This window comes from Crocuta crocuta, unplaced genomic scaffold (genome assembly GCF_008692635.1).
Source record: "Crocuta crocuta isolate KB4526 unplaced genomic scaffold, BGI_CrCroc_1.0 scaffold433, whole genome shotgun sequence".
Taxonomy (NCBI): domain Eukaryota; kingdom Metazoa; phylum Chordata; class Mammalia; order Carnivora; family Hyaenidae; genus Crocuta; species Crocuta crocuta.
Window position 1 is genome coordinate 3,387,403 of NW_027530001.1, and position 20,949 is coordinate 3,408,351.

General features: G+C 36.0%; 1 protein-coding gene across 2 annotated transcripts in view; it reads right to left on the minus strand.

The window, feature by feature from the left end:
- Positions 1–3,703: 3,703 nt before the first annotated feature.
- SPATA16 (spermatogenesis associated 16) overlaps positions 3,704–20,949 on the minus strand; it is a 223,871-nt gene continuing 206,625 nt past the window's right edge. For both annotated transcript variants that reach the window (XM_077763683.1, XM_077763682.1), the window contains exon 11: positions 3,704–4,097. In XM_077763683.1, coding sequence (XP_077619809.1) covers positions 3,975–4,097 — 123 coding nt within the window. In that variant the 3' untranslated portion in view covers positions 3,704–3,974. The remainder of the gene's footprint in view (positions 4,098–20,949) is intronic.

The window sequence follows — 20,949 nt, forward strand, 5'->3', positions numbered from 1 at the left end:
CAATTTGATATTTTTAAGGAGCATGTTTTAATGGATTTTACCTAATCAGAGAGAGAGTGTATGAAATAGAGAGAAAGAGAGAGATACAAGGGGTAGAGAAAGTAAATGAGGCAAAATATTAATAATTGGGGAAATTCATGTGAAAAGTGTATCAGTTATGTTGTTCAATTCTTGTTACTTTCCATAGGTTTGAAAAGTTTGAAACTGAAAAGATAAGGAAAACTAACATCTGTAGGGGAGGAAAAATTAATTTTCTTTTAGCTTTCTGTGTTCTTGGCTGAGACACCTCTGTGTAACAGGACAGATTAATGGGAGAAAAACAAATTTAATTATATACGTATGTATGAATATCTTTGAGAAGCCCTTCAAAGATACGAGACTCAAAGAAGTGACCAGCGTGGGCAACTTTTATATCATTTAGACAAACAATGCCTTGTCAAGGCAGAAGGGTTTGAGCTTGGGGTAGTAAATGGTAAAGAATTAACAAGGTTTATTTATACAGACGTCTTGGTCCTAGATTCCGTATCTTTGGTGATAAGGATGTCTTCTAACCTGGACAAGGAGAGTAGTTTTCACATGGGAGATTTACTTCCTGCTTTCAGGGGGACAGAGGAAGGACAGAATGCCTTTCTTACACTGGCTGTTTCTTAAGTATCTTTATTCCAAATAATCAATATGCCAATGTAGCATATTTTAGGGTGACATCCTGAACCCTGCACACAACGAACAATACCACAATTCCCTGAAGAATGATCCAGGAATGAGTGAGAATGATCAAGGGCCTGGCATCAAGGCAGATGTGGATCAGAATATACATGATTTTCATGTGATCATGGGTGGTCTCCTTTGGAATTCTTCCTTTGAGTGTGGGAATTCTATACTTGAACTATTTCTTACAGCAGACTACCCAGTGACAACTCCCAAAATACATTTTATGGACAGAATTTATCACCCTAATGTAGACATTGTGAGGAATCTGCTCAGATATTTTGGAAGAGAAGTTGCCCCTAGCATTAGAGATCAGCAGAGTTCTGTTTCCCATTGAGATGCTTCAGCAAATGATGGAGAGGTATGGGAAGTAGTAGAAGACAAAGGAAGTTCAGTTTATTGAAGCATCCAGGATGTGGACTAGCTATACAATGAATAATATTTAAGTTGGTCTGAACATCAAGTGTATAACTCTTCTCCTTTTTTGGCTAATATGTCTTTTTTGTTTGTTTGTTTCACTTAATGTCTTTGGAATGTTACATAATAAAATCCAAGATCTCTTCAAGAAAATGGTAGACAAATAGCACATATCCTATTATCACTGAGCTTTTAATTTCTACTTCTTTTGGTCCGTGAATCTCTGCAAAAAGGATATTAGAAGATATTAATTTGAACCAAAACTTAAGAGTGGCTACATCATCAGTCCTTGTGTCAGGTTAACTTTGAGCTGACAAGAAAATATTTTCCAACATGGTAAAGGAGTAATTCTTGGAATTTAATGTGCCTATAAAGCGCCCAGGGATCTTAAAAACACAGATTGTGGTTCAGTTGATCTGGAGAGGAACTTAAAGTTCTGCACTTCTCTGGGGTGCCTGGGTGGCTCAGTCAGTTAAAAGCGTCTGACTCTTGATTTCAGCTCAGGTCATTATCTCATCTCACAGTTCTTGAGATCTAGCCCCACACTGGGCTCTGCGCTGACAGTGAGGAGCCTGCTTGGGATTCTCTCTCTTTCTCTCTCTCTGCCCTACCCCTGCTCATGCTCTTTCTCGAAATGAATGAATAAACTTTAGAAAAAATTCTGCATTTCTCATGAATTCTCAGGTGATGCTGATAATTGCTGGTCATGGACCACATTTCAAATAGCAAGTAGAGAACAGAACAAGTCTTTGGAGTCAAAAAAGGCCTCTTTCCATCTTGGTTTCCTCAGTTATAAGATGGAGAAAATGCATACATGAAATTCTTGTGAAGTTGACATAAAACAAGCATTTTTGAAAGTACTTTGTAAACTTTGCTTTCTCTAATATTAATTTTTAAAAATAATACCTATTACTTTACAAATCCTTCCTTTGCAGAAAACTTAAAGAAAGGATGTGAGGCCAGGTGAAGTAAATTATGCTGCTTTGTTACTATTCAAGGCTCTTGCACTAATGTGGAAACCATGAGCAAAATTCATTCCTATGGGCAATGTTGTTGAATCTATTAAGAATTCTAAAGATTTGATACCTTGATACCTTATTGAAAAGCTATTAATATTGATTCTTTTTTTCTGAAAAGAAGTTTCTTTTGAAAGTTTTGGATTTCTATTATATATCATCCTTCCTAAGAGCGACTAGAACATCTCTTCTTTCCCTAACCAAGCACCAGCCAAAGTAACCAATGGACATTTAGTATTGGTTTGGGGAAAATGGTCAAACAGTGAAGCCATAAACTCATAATTGAAATTATATTATTTTCAAATACAATCTTCAGGCACTGTGGAATGAGAGAACTCTAATTAAAAAAATAGATAAAGCAATTGATTAGCTACTGAATACCAATAGGCTTTTCGGAAGACAGTTGAGTAAATAGTGCTAAGATTCTTTCTCAGTGAAAAGCAAACAAGCAGTTACAGGACATAGAAATCCTTTTGGAAAATAAAATTTTAACACTAAAGTTAAAATTCAAAGCTAAGAAGCTTCCGTTCCTAGAGATGTTGTGAGGATTTCTTTCTTTCTTCTTCTTTTTTTAATAATGGGAAATTCTCACGATGGTGAGAAGTAATAACAGAACAGTACAGGTGGTAGGAAGGGAGGCTGAGCCTTTTATGTTAGACTCCCACATTTGGCTAGACTCCAGTTCCCAGAGAAAGCAATTATTTTCCAGTATTTCTTTACGAGAATAGAACTGACATGCCATGCCACTGTGAGTTTAAAAACAAAAAGGAGTTTCTCAAACTGTCTCTAACTGCCTACAATTGTATTAGCCGCTAACTTGAGGGAAGGTGGGAGTGGTGATGGAGTTCTTTGGAGTAGGGTAGGAAAGAAGGGCTTATTTGATAAAGGTAAGATGGTCCACAGGAAAACCAAAGTCCGACTTTATTTCAAAATTTAAAAATGTTTATACTTTGCATAACTATGACTACATATATCTAACATGCATTTAAGGTTAAGTTATTAACTGATTCCTTTACAATTTCACTGGAAAAGAATTCAGCACTAGATATGTTATTCTTTTTTCCTTTTCATGTTATTCATTACCAATGTATGCTAAGATCCTAGTCATTTTTTTCTATTATTAAAAAAATTTGTTTTCCTGATTATTTTACTCTGTATCTGAGTTCTTTCTTACTCTATCTTTAAACCCCCTTTTTGGTGTCAGCATGGGTCTTAAGGATGGCTCACTACCTTGTCACATGTGTGTGTTCGTCACACATTTGAGTCAGGAGTCACACATTTAAGGGGAGGGGATATAAAGAATCCAGAGGAGAGAATAGAGATTTTAACGAGATAATTCAACTGAAAATATCAGCCATACCGCATTTGACCTATCTCCATAAGGACTGAGAAAGTATATTATCACTTTCATAATTTTTAGATTTGCATGCATATTCTTTGTCCCTATCTATATAAGGTATGTGAATAATTCTTGATCATACACATGAATATGAATGAATACTATAAGAATACTTGGGTAGACCTGGTGAACCTTAGTAGATTTTGAAAGAAAAAAGCAGGTGAAAGAGGCAGCAATGGTTATTTTATTTTATAAGCTGTTTAACCAAGTAAGTTGAATTTGAACAAGAGTCAAGTCAAACTTGCTGAGAACATTTATTGCTGCCAGTCAAGATTAATAAAGTATAGGACACGTTTGTAAAGAAGAGCCAAGGGAAGCACAACCTCACTCCTTTGGTGATAGGCCTTTGTTACTGGATTGTCATAGTCAGGTTGGTTGGAGGCCATTGCCCCTCTCTCTGGGACATCTTGATGGTAGCGCCTGCGCCCCAGGGACTAGCTTTGCTGCACAGTTTGAAGCCGCTTCAGTTTTGTTTTTTGTCTTCTGGCAGTTCTCAGTTTTTTCATTTTTAAGAAACTATCCTCTAATTGGTATAGAAAGTCTTCAATTCGTCCAACCTAGAAGAAACAAACAGATACAATGAGATTTGTTGTTTTTTCCCCAGGTTTTGTGTCGTTAGGAAAATGGTGAGGTATTTAAAATGAAACGGCACATACAGATCCATGTTGGAACAGAATTGGCGGAGATGGACATGATTGAACATAAAAGTCTCCTGTTTCCATTTCAGTTTCCTCTGTTTTAGGAACATGAAGCAGACATGCAGGAGTTTGCTCTACCACTCAGTCCTATGTACTGGGTATAGAAATGGGGAATATCATCATCCACTATCTTTAATGGTCAGTGAAACCTGGAATTTCAAAAAGAAATAAATGGTGAAAAACTCCACCATTAGCAAAAGGAAGAATGGAAAAACAAATCTACGCCCCTCAAAGCCAGAGATTCTAGCGTTTATATGCCCCTGGCCAACTTCGGAGAAAAATGAATATTACACATTGTCTTAGCAAGAACTATTTCTCTTTTAAATCAAAACAAAATTTTGAAAAAATACATTTTCTTAAAAAATGCCACACTCCAGGGAATAAGATAAAGTAATGATATACAAAACAATACTTCTAAACTATTTGTCTTCCTCAAAAGAAAACTTATAATTATTCAGTGACAGTTGGTTGAGTATGTTGTACTATTTGTCACAATTTTATTCTGCTAAAGAACTGTAGAATAAAACAGTTTACATATATGCTGCATTGGGCTCTCATGAAAGTCTGTAGATACAACAATTTGTACTTAACCTTGACTCCCAGCACCTGCATAGCGTATTAGCCTAAAATCACTCACTGAAGAGCCCATTGTCATAAAGTTAGCTCAAAGCTAGAGCACTTACTGTTCAAGGTACATGCAAATGTCATCTCCTTAAGATAAAAGCACTTAAACTCTAGTTTTCCAATTTTGAGTTTTACTTTTAAGTCACTTGACTTATCATTTAGGGTTCCAAAAGATAATTCAAATTGTCAAAAAGCATAATAAATGGTAGCATTCATCTATATGTTATGTGTAGGTCGTATCACCAGGTGATGTAAATTGTCCATTGGTTTCCTTAAGAAAATTACATAATTTATTTATATGAAAGCAATTCTTTTTGAAAACTTAAAATTACTTCAGGTAAATTTTTCCAAAAGCTGGCATTGTTTATGATGTCTCATCACTGCATCAATCATCAAAATAATTTGACAGGATATTTTTGTACTCATGAAGTCAGTGAGTTATTCTATGTATTCCATACATTTATACTATCCAACTTACACCAAAATCATAAATAAAAAATTAACTTAGAGCACAACCAAAATAAATGTAATAGATGGCACTTTACCATTATTTCAATAGTTAATGACTCACTTATGTTTTTGCACTGAAAATGTATCATTTAAATCAAAGCTCTCTACAATTAGAATGTTTGCAATTAGCCTAAATACAATTTAAAATTACAATCCTAATGCACAAACTTTCTTCAATGATATAGAAACATAATTGTTTTAAAATACCCATTAGGTGGCTGTTGTCTTTTTTTCTTTTTAAATTGTATTTATTAAAAGCAGTGTTGACTAACCGGGTTGCGTTTCATTAGAGAGGACCAAAGAAGAAACATCAAATGTCTGGTTCAAACAAAGAGTACTGTTAAATTAAGCTGGAGGTCTAGAGTTATATATGATGTGCATGTCTTACCCTACCTGGTCTGTCTACATGTTATCCGTTCAACTCATTCTCCTAATGATACCTGAATGATCTTTTTAAAATGTAAATCTGGTTATATTTTTCCCTTGATGAAATGCCTAAATGGATTCCCAAGCCCTTAACATGGCTTACACAGTTATGAGTGATCTGGTTTCACTCACATCTCTAATTCCGTCTCCTATCACTCCATTTGCCTCAGCTATGTAGTACATCTTTCAGTTATCTGAACACAGCAGTGCAGTGTACTCTGTGTTCTTGATCTTCTTAATGCTATGCCATGTGATGGAATGCTCCCATTGGAAAACTCTTGAGTTTTCTCTGGATTTCAGGTTCATCATCAGCACTTCAGGGACATCTTCCTGGATAATCCAGACCAGGTTGGGTCTCTCAGTAACATATTCCCATTGCAGCCCATTCATCTCCTTGCAAATTATATATGTATGTGAAGTATACATACATATATATACACACATATACATATACATACATGCATCTCTATATATCTCAATTGATTATGATGATTTATTTAATATCTGTCTTCCCATCTGGGTTTTCAGGACTATAAGGCAGAAACTAGGTCCACATTGTCCACTATTCCTAGCATCTAGAATATGGTGGACCGTCAATAATCTTCCCTTCTGATAATAGAGAAGGCATTCAGAAACCAATTTGTTTTTCCATATTCAAAGTGATGTCTGGTAAGCAGAAGGCTTTCTTATCTCTTTCAAATTAAATAATCACCATTTTCATGTGCCGTCATTCTATTACCATTGTTTAGCTTTGAGAGTCTCCAGGCAAGATGCTAACAAGGTGTGGTCTCCATACTTGAAACAGACTGAGGTAGAAAGGGCACTGGACAGAGTCAGGAGTGTTGAATTCTGCTCATGGCTTATAACCCTCATGGCTTTAAAACCCTGACCTGTGACTCTTGAGAAGTCACTTGGCCTTTCTGAGCTTCAGTTTAACCAACCTTTGGTGAAGAAAGGGTTGGCCTGGATAATTTCCAAGGACACACCAAGCCAAAAAAATTCCATGACTTGTACTCGCATCAGATCTAGGTTAGTTCAGTCTTACATGAGTCCTCACATTTTTCAAACCACAGGTTATTCTCTTAGATTATACCATTAGATGAATGACACACTATGCAGTAAAGTAAGTCAATTTTAGCTTTTATACTTTCTGAAGTGTAGGAGAGCTGCAACATGTTTTTAGTAAAGCTGTTTCTTTATTTTCTTTTTTTAAGTCAAGGAAAGAAAAATGCTGGTTGAAGAGAAAATAGATTCATATAACTAAGAAGAACAGATTGCAAATGATAGAAATTTCTATAAAGCCCTTAGGGAAATAGAACACAAAGAAATATGTAAGCATGTAAGGAAGGAAATGAGCCAGTTTCTGGAGCAAAGGCCTTATTAGACTTCCTTTTTGGTACAGAATTTACTTGCTTAACTATATCAGATGGTCTACTTGGTCATTCTGGGTCTAATTTTCCCATTTGCAAAATGGGCAGATAGCATTTTCTTATGTATCTATGTGCCAATGTTGACTTAGCTTTACAGGGATAGGGACATCGGACCAAATGAGCATGCAAAGAATTCTGGGATGTCAGATGATCACAGGGGCTGAAGGTTGTCAGTGAGATTCTCATCTAGCACATGGCTATCAGTCATAATCCACATCAAAGAATAAGGAAATTATTATCCACTAGTTTCTCAGGACCTTTAAATCTTATGCACAAAAATATGTCAGCCATGATTTAGTGTAGATTCAAGAAGTTCAGAATGAAGATGCCTATGCAACTCTAAATGAGAAGACAGCTTGAAAGTATAGGAGATCTTAAAATTAAAATTCTAACCGTATAAAAACAAATAATGCCAATGAGAGAGAAATGTGGAGGTAACTAAACAGACCAATTTAAATTACAAGGAAACTAGGGGTTCCTGGGTGGCTCAGTCAGAGCATCCGACTACAGCTCAGGTCATGATCACATGGCTCATGGGTTCAAACCCTGCATCAGGCTCTGTGCTTGGGCTCGGAGCTGGGAGCCTGCTTCGGGTTCTGTGTCTCCCTCTCTCTCTGCCCTTCACCCACCCACACTCCATCTCTTAAAAATAAATAAACATTAAAAAATATAAGAAAACTTCTAGTCAGCTCAGATTTCAAAGGGAGCACATTTGTTCTTTCATGCAAATATTTATTGAACATTTATTTTGCACTTGGCACTATAATTAGGGTGATAAGCAAAAATATCAAGATATTTGTTTATGAGGAACTCATTCATGTAGGAGAGAATTAATGAAGAAATAATTGCAATAAAGCATAACTGTTTATGTAAGAATTATGTACAAAAAGTTCTATTAGCAAAAATGTCAGAACAGTGAATTTTTTTTAGAGCAATGAATTCTATTTGAAGGGATATGGATGTGCATTGGTGGAGATAGGAGCTGGCTCTTTGCCAGGACAAGAAGTACGTTCCAGGCAGAGGAAAGGACATCCGTAAGAACAAGGTTGTGAAAGAACATGGGGTATTTGACAGTGATAAGTTTCTTATAGCATAGATGTGGGCTTCTGGGAACTTGGGCATCTGGGAACTAAGAGTAGAGACATATACAGCAGGAAGTACTGATTGGAGTTAGCTTGTAAAAAGTTGAAAAATATTTAGCCTTGTGGTTAGAAAGTAAATCTGGTAACATTACATGGAATGGAATCCAGTCAGGGAAACTAATGGCAGGTGAATCAATTAAGGGACAGGTGTAATAGACTATGGAGAATACTTTAAGGGCCTGAATCAAGAACTTAAAGGACATTTAGGAAGTAAACTCTATAGACTTGATCAAAAATTTTGTGGTGGGACAAGAGGCAGGCAAAATTAGAAATGACTGCACAGTTTCTAACTTGAGATAATGATGATATTTTAATGAGATATGAAATATAATTAGATGAACAGTTTTAGGGAAAATAAATGAGTTTGACTAGTGACAAATGTAAGAAATAGGAAAAAGCTCACATAATCAGAAATTAATAAAAGGTGGATCTATAATAATAATAATCTAGTACTAGGCTAAAAGAATGAAACAAAACCCCAAATTAAAAGAAAAACCAACAACCTCTGTACCTCAGTCTATCATGTGAAAAGCATTCTAGTAGTTATAAGGTGCTAAGAAAACAAGATTGATGCTTTAAGTTATTCAGAGTAAAAAGGTGATTATTACAGAGATATGGTATTGGATCGAAGTCAGATAGATCTTGTTTGGAATTCCAGCTCCAGCATTTTCTTGTGTGAATTTGTGCAGTTTTATCTAACTTCCTAAAACCTAAGTTTCCTTTTCTATCAGTTGCTTCACAGGATCTTAGTAAGATTAAATTAGACAATTTATGTGAACTATTTGCATAGGTCTGAATCACTATTATTTAATAGTAGTGTTAATACTTGAATCTGGAAGTGTATGCTTGGTAAATAGAAAAAGCGTAACTAAATGAAAAAATACAAAAGTGGAATAAAATAAAAATATAAATAAGTTTAATAGGGGCTGTGTGTTTACCCTCAACTCTGTGAGGGATGCTGCCTTGGTAACTATGCTAATTGTAGTTGCCATACATTAAAGTCTTTTGATTAGGTCAAAATTCAATAATATAAGTCAGAATTAGGAGGGGGCAGAAAAGGAGGAAGAAAGATGAGTTTCTGATAGCCCATATAAGCTCAGTATAAATAAACAGTATTTTCTGGTGGCCTCCCTAAATACTAATCTGATTTTGGACAATAATGTGTCTGCCTCATGGAAGCAGCCTAAGTGTTCACTGATGGATGAATGAATAAAGACAATGTCTTACACACACACACACACACACACACACACACACACACACACACGAATATTATTCAGCCATAAAAAAGAAACCTTGTCATTTGCAACAACATGAATGGAATCTGAAGTCATTATGCTAAGTGAAATAAGTCAGAGAAAGACAACTGAGCTCATAGATACAGAGAACAGACCGGTGGTTGTCAGAAGTTGGATGGGGGCGCCTGGGTGGCTCAGTCAGTTAAGTGTTAGACTCTCAGTTTGGTCTCAGGTCATGAACTTGCTGTTTTATGAGTTCGAGCCCTGCATTGGACTCTGCTTTGACACCGCAGAGCCTGCTTGGGATTCTCTCTTTTTCCCTCTATCTCTGCCACTCCCCTGCTCATGCTGTCTCTGTCAAAGTAAATAAATAAACTTAAAAAATTTTTTAAAAAAGTTGTGGGGGTGGGAGGTCGGCAAAATAGATGAAGGTTGTCAAAGGTACAAACTTCTAGTTACAAAAAAATAAGTCATGGGGACGTAATGTACAGCATGGTGACTATAGCTAATAGTACTATACTGTATATTTGAAAGTTGATAAGAGATTCAATATTAGAACTTCTCATAACAAGAAAAAATTTATAACTGTGTGGCAATGGATGTTAACTATATGTGGTAATCATTTCATAATATATACAAATATCATTATGTTGTGCATCTGAAACTAATATAATGTTATATGTCAATTATATCTCAATAAAATATGAAAAAAATCCCTTTCAAGTAAAATGTATCTGTTTCAAAGGAGACAAATGCTTTTATCCCTTCTCTACTCAGGTCATATCACATCTGGGCTATCACGTGTGGCTGTGGGTGTGTCAAGGGTCTTACTCCTAACTGCATGAAGAAGAGTTGAAGGATCTGGAGGTCTCTAATATGAAGATGGGAATCATAACAGGAGTCTGTGGTGTCCATACCAAGGTTGTTATGTGGAAAGAGTGACAGATTTGTTTTGTGTTAGCTCATACAGTGGATAGTGTGCTATCTGGAATTAGAGGGCAAGTTTGATTCTTGATTCTTCTACTAGTGATGTGACTTAATTTCTGAACCTATCTTTTCTCATATCTAGTATAAATAACAAATTTATGGGGCACCTAGGTGGCTCAGTCGGTTAAGCATCTGACTGGCTCAAGTCACGATCTGACGGTTTGTGAGTTCGAGCCCCACTTTGAGCTGTGTGCTGACAGTTCAGAGCCTGGAGCCTGCTTTGGATTCTGTGTCTCCTTCTATCTCTGCCTCTTCCCCGCTCATACTTTGTCTCTCTCTCTCTCTCTCTCTCTCTCTGTCTCAAAAATAAATATTAAAAAAATTTTAAATAGGGGTGCCTGGGTGGCTCAGTTGGTTAAGTGTCCAACTTCAGCTCAGGTCATGATCTTACAGCTCGTGAGTTTGAGCCCCGCGTCAGGCTCTGTGCTGACAGCTCAGAGCCTGGAACCTGCTTCAGACTCGGTGTCTCCCTCTCTCTCTGCCCCTTCTCTACACTCTTTTCTGATGCTCTGTCTTTCTCAAAAATAATTAAACATTAAAAAATTAAAAATAACAAATTTATAATGATACTCATTGTCTACTTGACAGGGTTTTTGTGAGGATTAAATGGTTTGATATTTGTGAAAAGCTTTTCATAAATGGCTAACCCACCCATGAAGATTATAATAGCAGTACATTGTGTAGTGACTGGTTCACTACTGGTGACACAGTAGGTTCTCAGTAAATGTTTGTTGAATCAATGAATAACTAAATGAGTCATCAAATGGGTGAATAAGTAGATATTATGTCAATACTAGATGTTACTATTTTTTTTCACAATTGTCTAAAAATGAAAGGGACTTTAGGGTGAGGTATGGCAATCCTCATCCCAGAGATTGGAAATCACATATTCGATGATTCTTTCGGAGAGCATGAAGTATTTGGGAATCATGTATGAACTAGGGGTTGAATACAATACATTTTAAAAATCCATTCCAACATTAAAAGACTGATTCTATGATGTTTAGTGTGGCCTGGATTCATACAGAAATGTGCTCCGTGGAAGGAAGACACATTGCAACTTGCCTGTACCACACGGAGAAGCACTATGGAAACGAGAGGGAACCAACAACTTCTGTTGCTGTAGTTTTGTATGTACTGAAAGGTACTGAACTGGTTAAGATAAGCACCCATAGGTAGTGGGATTTTCGAGCCTCCCCTATGTCCCATTTATAAAATTGTCAAAACTAAAAGACCTATCTTTTCTTCTCTAGATGTATCAAAATTGTATGTTGTATACAAAGGGGCCCCTATTACGGATTAGGTTAATAGCAGAGAGTAGTTCACAGTGCACTCGTTTCCTTTTCATCTTATAACTGCACAAGATTATGCGCTGGCACTAAAATATTTCTTTTCAGTTAATGATTTTATATTTTTTCAGCATATCAAAACTTACGGCTTTCTGCTGGATTTCAGGATAAAATGCAACGTTTTTACAGATAAAAATAATATGGTTTCCCACATGCAGCCACTCATAATCCCTTTAAAACAGGCATGCTAAAAAGTACTTGAATATTTACTCCAATAGTCTTTTACTTTAAATTGGTTTGTATCAAACCACAAGAGACTCTTTTTTTTTTTTTTAATATTTTTTTATTTATTTCTGAGAGAGAGACAGCGTGAACAGGGGAGGGTTAGAGACAGAGGGAGTCACAGACTGAAACAGGCTCCGGGCTCTGAGCCGGCAGTCAGCACAGAGCCCGACGCGGGGCTCGAACCCACGAACCATGAGATCATGACCTAAGCGAAAGTCGGACGCTTAACCGACTAAGCCACCCAGGCGCCCGTCAAACCACAAGAGACTCTTAATGATAGAGAACAAACTATGAGTTGTTGAAGGGAGGTGGGTGGAAGATGGGTTAGTGGGTGATGAGTACTAAGGAGGGCACTTGTGGTGATGGGCACATGGTGTGGTAACTCAGTGATGAATCACTGAATTCTACTCCCGAAACCAATATTTCACTGTATGTTAACTAACTAAAATTTAAATTTAAAAAAGGGGAAAATAGATTGGTTTGTAACTTATATCTAGGTGAAAAGTATAAGGATGCTCTTGGGTCAGGTGACATTGTTCATTTAAGAGCTTTCAAGCGAAGGAGGATTGTTATTAACTTTCCAGCGTTGTATGATGCTGACTGTGCCTCCATTTGCACATAGATCCAACTTACATTCATGTGGTAATTGAAGGCATATAAGCCACATTACTGTCTTCCATTTATTGTGTGAGTGCTGGCCACAAGACCAAAGACATTGCTAAGGAAGAAATTGAATTTTAGGGCAATAGTTAGAAATGGGGCAAACTAAGGAAAGAAGTGACAAGAAGCTCAACATGAACAAAGTTGGTGAGAGATGATAACAATATGGGACTACGTAGCAGTGGCCTAATAAGGCTTTGAAAGGGGAGTCATTCAGATATGGTAGACGGGAGGGAGAGTCACTTTGAAGATTTGGGTGGGCTTTTTCCTTCTAAAGTCATTTAAAATCAAACTGTACTGGATCGAGTTGAATTGTGTTCTTTCAAAGTTCATATGTTGGTCTTTTTTTTTTTTTTTTAAAGCTTATTTACTTATTTTGAGAGAGAGATTAAAGCTTATTTACTTATTTTGAGAGAGAGAGAGACAGAGCACAAGTGAAGGAGGGACAGGGAGAGAGGGAGAGAGAGAAAATCCCAAGCAGGTTCCACACCGTCAGCATGGAGCCCATTTCCGAGCTAGAACTCATAAACCAAACTGTGAGATCAGGACCCGAGCTGAAGAGTCCCATGCTTAATCGACTGAGCCACCCAGGTGTCCCCAAAATTCATCTGTTGGTCTTAACCCTCAGCACTTCAGAATGTGACCTTATTTACATAGATAGTCAAGTTAAAATCAAGTCATTAGGGTGTGGCTTAATCCAAAATGATTCGTGTTCTTATAAAAAAGGGAAATTTGGATAGGTGCACAGGGAGAGTGCCATGTGAAAACAAAGGCAGAGAAAGAGAGACTGGGGTGATATTCCTATAAGGCAAGGTACACTAAAAATTGCCAGTAAACCACCAGAAGCGAGAGAGGCATGGAACTGATTCGTCTTCATGGCTCTGGGAAGTCACCAACTCTATGATACTTTGATCTTAGAATTTCCAGCTTTTAGAACTGCTACATCATCAATTTCCATTGTTTAAACCACTTGTTTGTGGTATTTTGTTACAGTAGCTTTAGCAAACTAATATAACAACTAAGCTATAAAATGAATGGAAGCTCACTTAAGTTCTAATTTTCCCCTCAAACATGACGGATGCTTTCTAAAATTCACTTTTCCTGCTGGTTGAGCCTCCCCACTAAGCCTGCCAGCCAGGTTTAGGGTGTACCTTGGGAACAAAGATGGCTTCTTTCCAATAATGGCAAGGAGAAGAAGTTGACCTCAAACATGAAAACATGGGTAAATTACACTGAGAAGACTTGAATTGGGACTTCCTATTGGATTTCATGTAGTCTGGATCACAGAGAGGGGATTAGGTATGTTTATAGGGGTTTGTTTGCACATGTTCATGCCTTAGGAGTTGGGTACTCAAAGGATTTTTTAGTAAAGCTTTTAAAGATAATTATTAAGAAGAAAAATGTAGATGAAATAAGAATCACATTCTTCAGGAATAAATATCATGTTTATATGACTATGATAGTAGTTACAGAATGAGAATGTGTTTCTAGAGATTAGCAGGATGGACCAAAATCCTCTCGGCAAAACAGGCATTTCACTCCACCACAGTGGATTTGATAACATTAATTTCTTTGCTCTGTTCCATTCAGTTTCCAGACCAAATGCTTTTAAATATTTATCATCCAAAATAGTTTGAATTTTAATTCTTATTAGAATGACAATTGTTTTCAAACAGGCTTGAAATTAATTTCTAAAATAAACTTAGTTTCTGAAATGGAGTTATTTCTGTTATTCATAATGTATCAGTTTCCTTTAGCTGTTGGCCTGCATTCAAGCAAACAATCCCCATATATTTCCTTTATTTCATCCAGTTAATTTGTTATATTATTTAGTATTTTAGTCATAAAAGTACAACGTGAAAATATGAGGCACCTACCCCCTAGAAGTCACAAAATGTACAAAAACACTTCCTGCTAAACTGTATTACCACTCTTGATTGAAAATTCTCTTAATAATAATACGTTTTGTTATGTTTAGTATAAAGAACAATTACAAAACCTTGCTATCACTTTGTCCAGGAAACCATATATCACAGTTTTTTAAAAAATTATTTTTTGAGGCACCTGGGTGGGTGGCTCAGTCAGTTAAGGTCCAACTTCAGCTCAGGTCATGATCTCACAGTGCATGGGTCCAAGCCCAGCTTCGGGCTCTGTGCTGACAGCTCGGAGCCTGGAGGTTGCTTCAGATTCTGTGTCTCCCTCTCTCTCTCTGCCCAGCCCCCATGAGTGCTCTGTCTTTCTCTCAAAAATAAATAAACATTAAATTAAAAAAATATTTTTCAACATTTAATGGTATAATTTATCTGAGGGTTTAAATACATGCTTTAAAACTTTTTGAGACAAGTGTGGGTTCACATACATCAGTGAGAAGCAAAACAAGAAGAATCTATGTACTCCATTTAGTTTGCCTCAGTGGTCATATCCTGCAAAAGTGTAGAATACCACAGCCAGATGTTAACATTGACGCGGTCAAGATACAGAACAGCTCCATTACCACAAAGATCTCACATGTTACCCTTTTATAGCTACACCTGTTTTTCTCCAGGTTCCACATCTCTTATGCCCTGGCAACCACTAATCTGTTGTCCATTTCTACAATTTTGTTATTTTAAGTAGGTTGTATACATATAGTACAAACATATAGTACATAATTCCACATTTCTCTGGAGATTTATTCAGGTTGTGTGTATCAACAGTTTGTTCCTTTTCATGGTTGCATTATTCCATGTACCACAATTTAATGATTCACTTTTTGAAAGGTATATAGATTACTTCTGATTTTTGGCTTTTATGAATTAAATTGCTAATAAACAATTGCGTAGGTTTTTGTGTGGACATAAGACTTCATTTCTCAGGAACAAATGCCCCGAAGTACAATTGTTAGGTCATATGGTAGATGCATATTTAGTTTTATAATGAAATTGTCATATTGTTTTCCACAGTGGCTGTACCATCTTACACTTCTACTAGCAACATATGAATGTATGCAACGTATGAGTGATCCTCACCAGCAGTTACTGTGTCACTATTTTTTATTTTAGCTCCTTTGATAGATGTGCAGTGGTTTATCTCACTGTGGTTTTAATTTGCACTTCCCTAATGGATAATGATGTTCAAAATCTTTTAAAGTGTTTTTACTTGTCATTCTTTCTGGTGAAATGTCTGTTCATGTCTTTTGCCCATTGTCAAATTGGTTTAACTGCTTGAATCGTTTACTGTTGAATTTTGAGATTTTGTGTGTGTGTTTTCATTTTGTTGTTGCTGTTCTTTAGAGAGAGAGTGAGTGAGAGGGGAAAAGGGACAGAGGGAGGGGGAGAGAATTTTAAGCAGGCTCCACAGTCAATGTGGAGCTAGATGCGGGACTTGATTCCATCACTCTGGGATCATAACCTGAGCTGAAATCAAGAGTCAGACACTCAACCAACTGAGCCACCCAGATGCCCTGAGAGTTCTTTATATAGTTTAAATACTGGTCCTTTGTTGAACATGTAGTCTACAAATATTTTTCTTTTGCCCTGTAACTTGTCTTTTCATCCTTTGCAACACAATCTTTCATAAAGCAAAAGTTTTTAATTTTGTGGTCTAATTTGCCAATTAAACTTTCATGGATCATGCTTTTAGTATCAAATCTAAAACCTCTTTGCAAATACTAAGATCCCAAAGATTTTCCTCTATTTTTTCTAAAAGGTTTATAGTTTTATGTTTTATGGTTTTAGTCAACTTTTGGATAAAGTGTGATACTTAAGTCAAGGTTTTTCCCCCTATGTATGTCCAAATGTTCCAGCCCCATTTGGTGAAGAAGCTATCTTTCCTTCATTAATTTTCTTTTGATTCTTTATAAAACATCAGTTGAACATATTTGTGTGGGCTTATTTCTGAATTTTCTATTTTGTTTCATTGAGTCATGTATCTATCACTTCATCAATATCACAAAGTCTTGATTACTACAGCTAACAAAGTCTTGAAGTTAGGTAGACTGATTCTTCCTGCTTCATTTTTTTCCTAAAGTGTTTTAGCTATTCTGTTTTCTTTGTCTTTCTATATAAATGTTAGGATAGTCATGTCTTCATCTATGGAAAATCTTGCTGGAATTTGAATAGGAGTTGCATTAAGCCTGTATATCAATTTTGAGTGAGTGATGTCTATACTATGCTGAGTCTTATAATTTATGGACACAGTATGTCTCACCAGTTATTTAGATCTTTGATTCTTTCCTTAATGCTTTGTCATTTGGGGCATCTATGTTCTATACATGTTTTGTTAGATTCATACCAACGCATTTCACTTTATTTTGAGCAATTATAAATGGTATTATATTTTAAATTTCAGTGACCTTGATCACTACTAGTACATAGTTATAAAATTGAGTTTTGGACAATTATCTTATCTTGCAACCTTGCTGAACTCACTCATCATCATCATCATCAACATCATCATCATCATTATTTTGTAGGTTCCTTGGGATTTTCTATGTAGACAATTATGACATCTGCAAATAGGGGAAGTTCTGTTTCTTCTTTTTTTCACTCTATTCCTTTTATTTCCTTTTCTTGTCTTTCAGTGGTGGCTAGAATTTCCAGCACAATGTTGAATGAGAGTGGTGAGAGGTGACTTCCTTGCCTTGTTTCTGATCTTAAGGGGAATGCCTTCAGCTTGGACTATTAAGTATAATGTTAGCTGTAGGATTTTTGTAGATGCTCTTTAACAAGTTGAGGAGTTTTGCTTCTATTTCTACTTTTCTGAGTTTTTTTTTTTATCATGAATAAGTGTTAAATATTATTGACTGCTTTTTCTGTATCAATTGATGTGATCATGTAATTTTTTTCTTTTGTATACTGTTAGTATGGAAATTAAATTGAATTTCAAATATTCAGACTTGCATCTCTGGAATGAACTCCACTTGGTTATGGACTATAACTCTTGCATGTTGCTGAATTCTGTTTGCTAATATTTTAAGGATTTTTGCATCTGTATTCATAATGGATATTGATTTGCATTTTTTTTGGTACTGTTTTTGTCTTGTTTGTTATCAGGATAATACTAGCTGGTATTGGAGATTTCTTTTTGGAGGTTTAAATTATGAATTAAATCTCCTTAATAGTTGTAGGTGATTGAAATTATTTCATATTGGGTGAGTTGTGGTGATTTGTGTTTTTTGAGGAATTAGTACATTTCATCTAGGTATCCAATTTATATTTTCAGAGTTATTGTATTCCTTTATTTTCCTTTTGATACTTGCAGGGTGTATAGTGATATCTAATTTCATTCCTGGTATTGGTGATTTTTGCTTTTTCTTTTTTCTTCCTTAGTCTTACTAGAGGTCTGCAGATTTTATTGATCTGTTCAAAGAGCCTAATATATTTTCTCTATTTTTTTCTGTTTTCATTTTCATCCATTTTTAGTTTTCTATTAATTATTTCCTTTTTTGTGCTTGCTTTAGGTTTACTTTTCTTTTTTATGTTCTTGAGGTGGGGCTTCAATAATTGATTTGAAATTCTGTCTGTCTCCTGCCCCCCCTCCCCCGCCGTGGCTCACACACTGTCTCTCTCTCTCTCTCTCAAATGTAAATAAACATTAAGAAAGAAAAGAAAAGAAAAGAAAAGAAAAGAAAAGAAGAAAGAAAGAAAGAGGACTTAAACTAGTTGTAAATGTATATTGCAGACTCCAGGACAACCAGTAAAAAAAGTAAAAAAGAAGCATAACTTTTAACATGTGCTAAGTAGAGCAAGGATACTGGATGATGAACTGCATGCAGTTTAACAAAAGACCACAAGAGAAGCTGAAATAGAGAATATATTATTCATAAGTCCTGTAGGAAGTACATAGCATGTTTCGAGATGCCATATGGGGAGGGTGAGGCACTATCCAGGCAGAGAGAGAGAAAGAGAGAGACAGGACCCAAGGCACATACCTTTATTAGAGCCAATTGGTGGTGTTTAGATTGGGTAGTTTCTTTCTTTCTTTCTTTCTTTTTTTAATGCTTATTTTTGAGAGAGAGAGAGAGAGAGAGAGAAAGAGAAAGAAAGAGAGGGAAACAGAATCCAAAGCAGACACCAGGCTCTGAGATGTCTGCACAGAGTCCAACACAAGGCTCAAACTCACGAACTGTGAGATCATGATCTGAGCCGAAGTCCAACGCTTAACCAGCCAGGCACTCCTAGATTGGGTGATTTCTATTTTTCTATTCTCATTGTACTGATTCTTTCCTCTCTTTCTCCTTCATTCTGTTATTGAGCTCCTCCAGAGTTTTACATTTTTATTTTAATTCCAGTATGGTTAACATACAGTGTTGTATTAATTTCAAGTGTACAATATAGTGATTCAACAATTCCATATATCACCCAGTGCTTAGCATGACAAATGCACTCCTTAATCCCCATCATTTATTTCACCCACCTCCCTACCCACCTCCCCTCAGGCAACCACCAGTTTCTACTCTATAGTTAAGTGTCTGTTTCTTGGTTTCTCTCTGTCTCTCTCCCTACCTTGTTTGTTTTGTTTATTTTAAATTCCATATGTGTGTGAAATCATATGGTATTTGGCTTTTTCTGACTGACATCTCAGTTAGCATTTTATTTTCTAGCTACATCCATGTCATTGCAAATGGCAAGATTTCATTCTTTTTTATGGCTGAATCATGTTCCATTGTATATAGATATACCTCTTTGTGCATTCATTAGTTGATGGACTAATCAACTTGGGCTGCTTCCATAGTTTGGCTATCACAAATAATGCTGCAATAAACACCAGGGTGCATGTATCTTTCTGATTTAGTGTTTCTGTATTTTATGGGTAAAAGCCCAGTAGTGCTGTTCCTGGATTGGAGGGTAGTTCTTTTTTAAAAAATGTTTTTGAGGAACCTCCATACTGTTTTCCAGAGAGGCTGCACCAGTTTACATTCCCACCAATAGGGCAAGAGGGTTTCCCTTTCTTGACATCCTCACCAACACTTGTTGTTCCTTGTGTTTTTTATTTTAGCTGTTCTGACAGGTGTGAGGTGATAATCCAGTTGTAGCTTTGATTTGCATTTCCCTGATGATCAATGATGTCGAGCTATCTTTTCATATGTCTGTTGGCCATCTGTATGCCTTCTTTGAAAAAATGTCTGTTTGTGTCTTCTGGCCATTTTTAATTGTATTTGTTTTTTGGGTTTAGTTGTATCAGTTCCTTACATATTTTGGACACTAACCCTTTATCGAATAAATCATTGGCAAATAACTTCTTCCATTAAGTAGGTTGCTTTTTAGTTTTGTTGATTGTTTCCTTCACTGTGCAGAACCTTTTTATGTATGTAGTCCCAATAGTTTTCCTTTTATTTCCCTTTCTTCAGGAGACATATTCTAGAAAAATGTTGTGATGGCAAATGGCAGAGAGGTTACTGCTTGTGCTCTCTTCTAGGATTTTTATGGTTTCAGGTGTCATATTTAGGTCTTTAATCCACTTTGAGCTTATTTTGGCGTATGGTGTAAGAAAGTGGTTTATTTTTATTCTTTTGCATGTATCTGTCTAGTTTTATCAGTGCCATTTTTTGAAGTGACTGGCTTTTTCTCACTGGATATTTTTTCCTACTTTCCTACTTTTTCTCATTGGATTTTCTTCATGGATTAATTGGCCATGTAATTAATGATTATCTTGGGTTTTGTGTTCTTTTCTGTTGATCAATGTGTCCGTTTTTGGCCAGTACCATACTGTTTTGATTACTACAGCTTTGTAATATAACTTGAAGTCTGGAATTGTGATACCTCAAGCTTTGCTTTTATTTTTCAAAATTGCTTTGGCTATTTGGGATCTTTTGTCATTCCATATAAATTTTAGGATTGTTTGTTCTAGTCACATGAAAAATGCTGTTGGTATTTTAATAGGGATTACATTAAATGTGTATATTGCTTTGGGTAGTATAGACATTTAACAATATTTGTTCTTACAATCCATGAGCTTGGAATGTCTTTCCATTTCTTTGTGTCATCTTTAATTTCTTTCATCGATGCTTTATAGTTCTCAGAATACAGGTTTTTCACCTCTTTAGTTAGGTTTTTCCTAAGTATCTTATTATTTTTGGTGCAATTTTCAATGTAATTCTTTCTTTAATTTCTTTCTGCTGTTTCATTGTTAGTGTATAG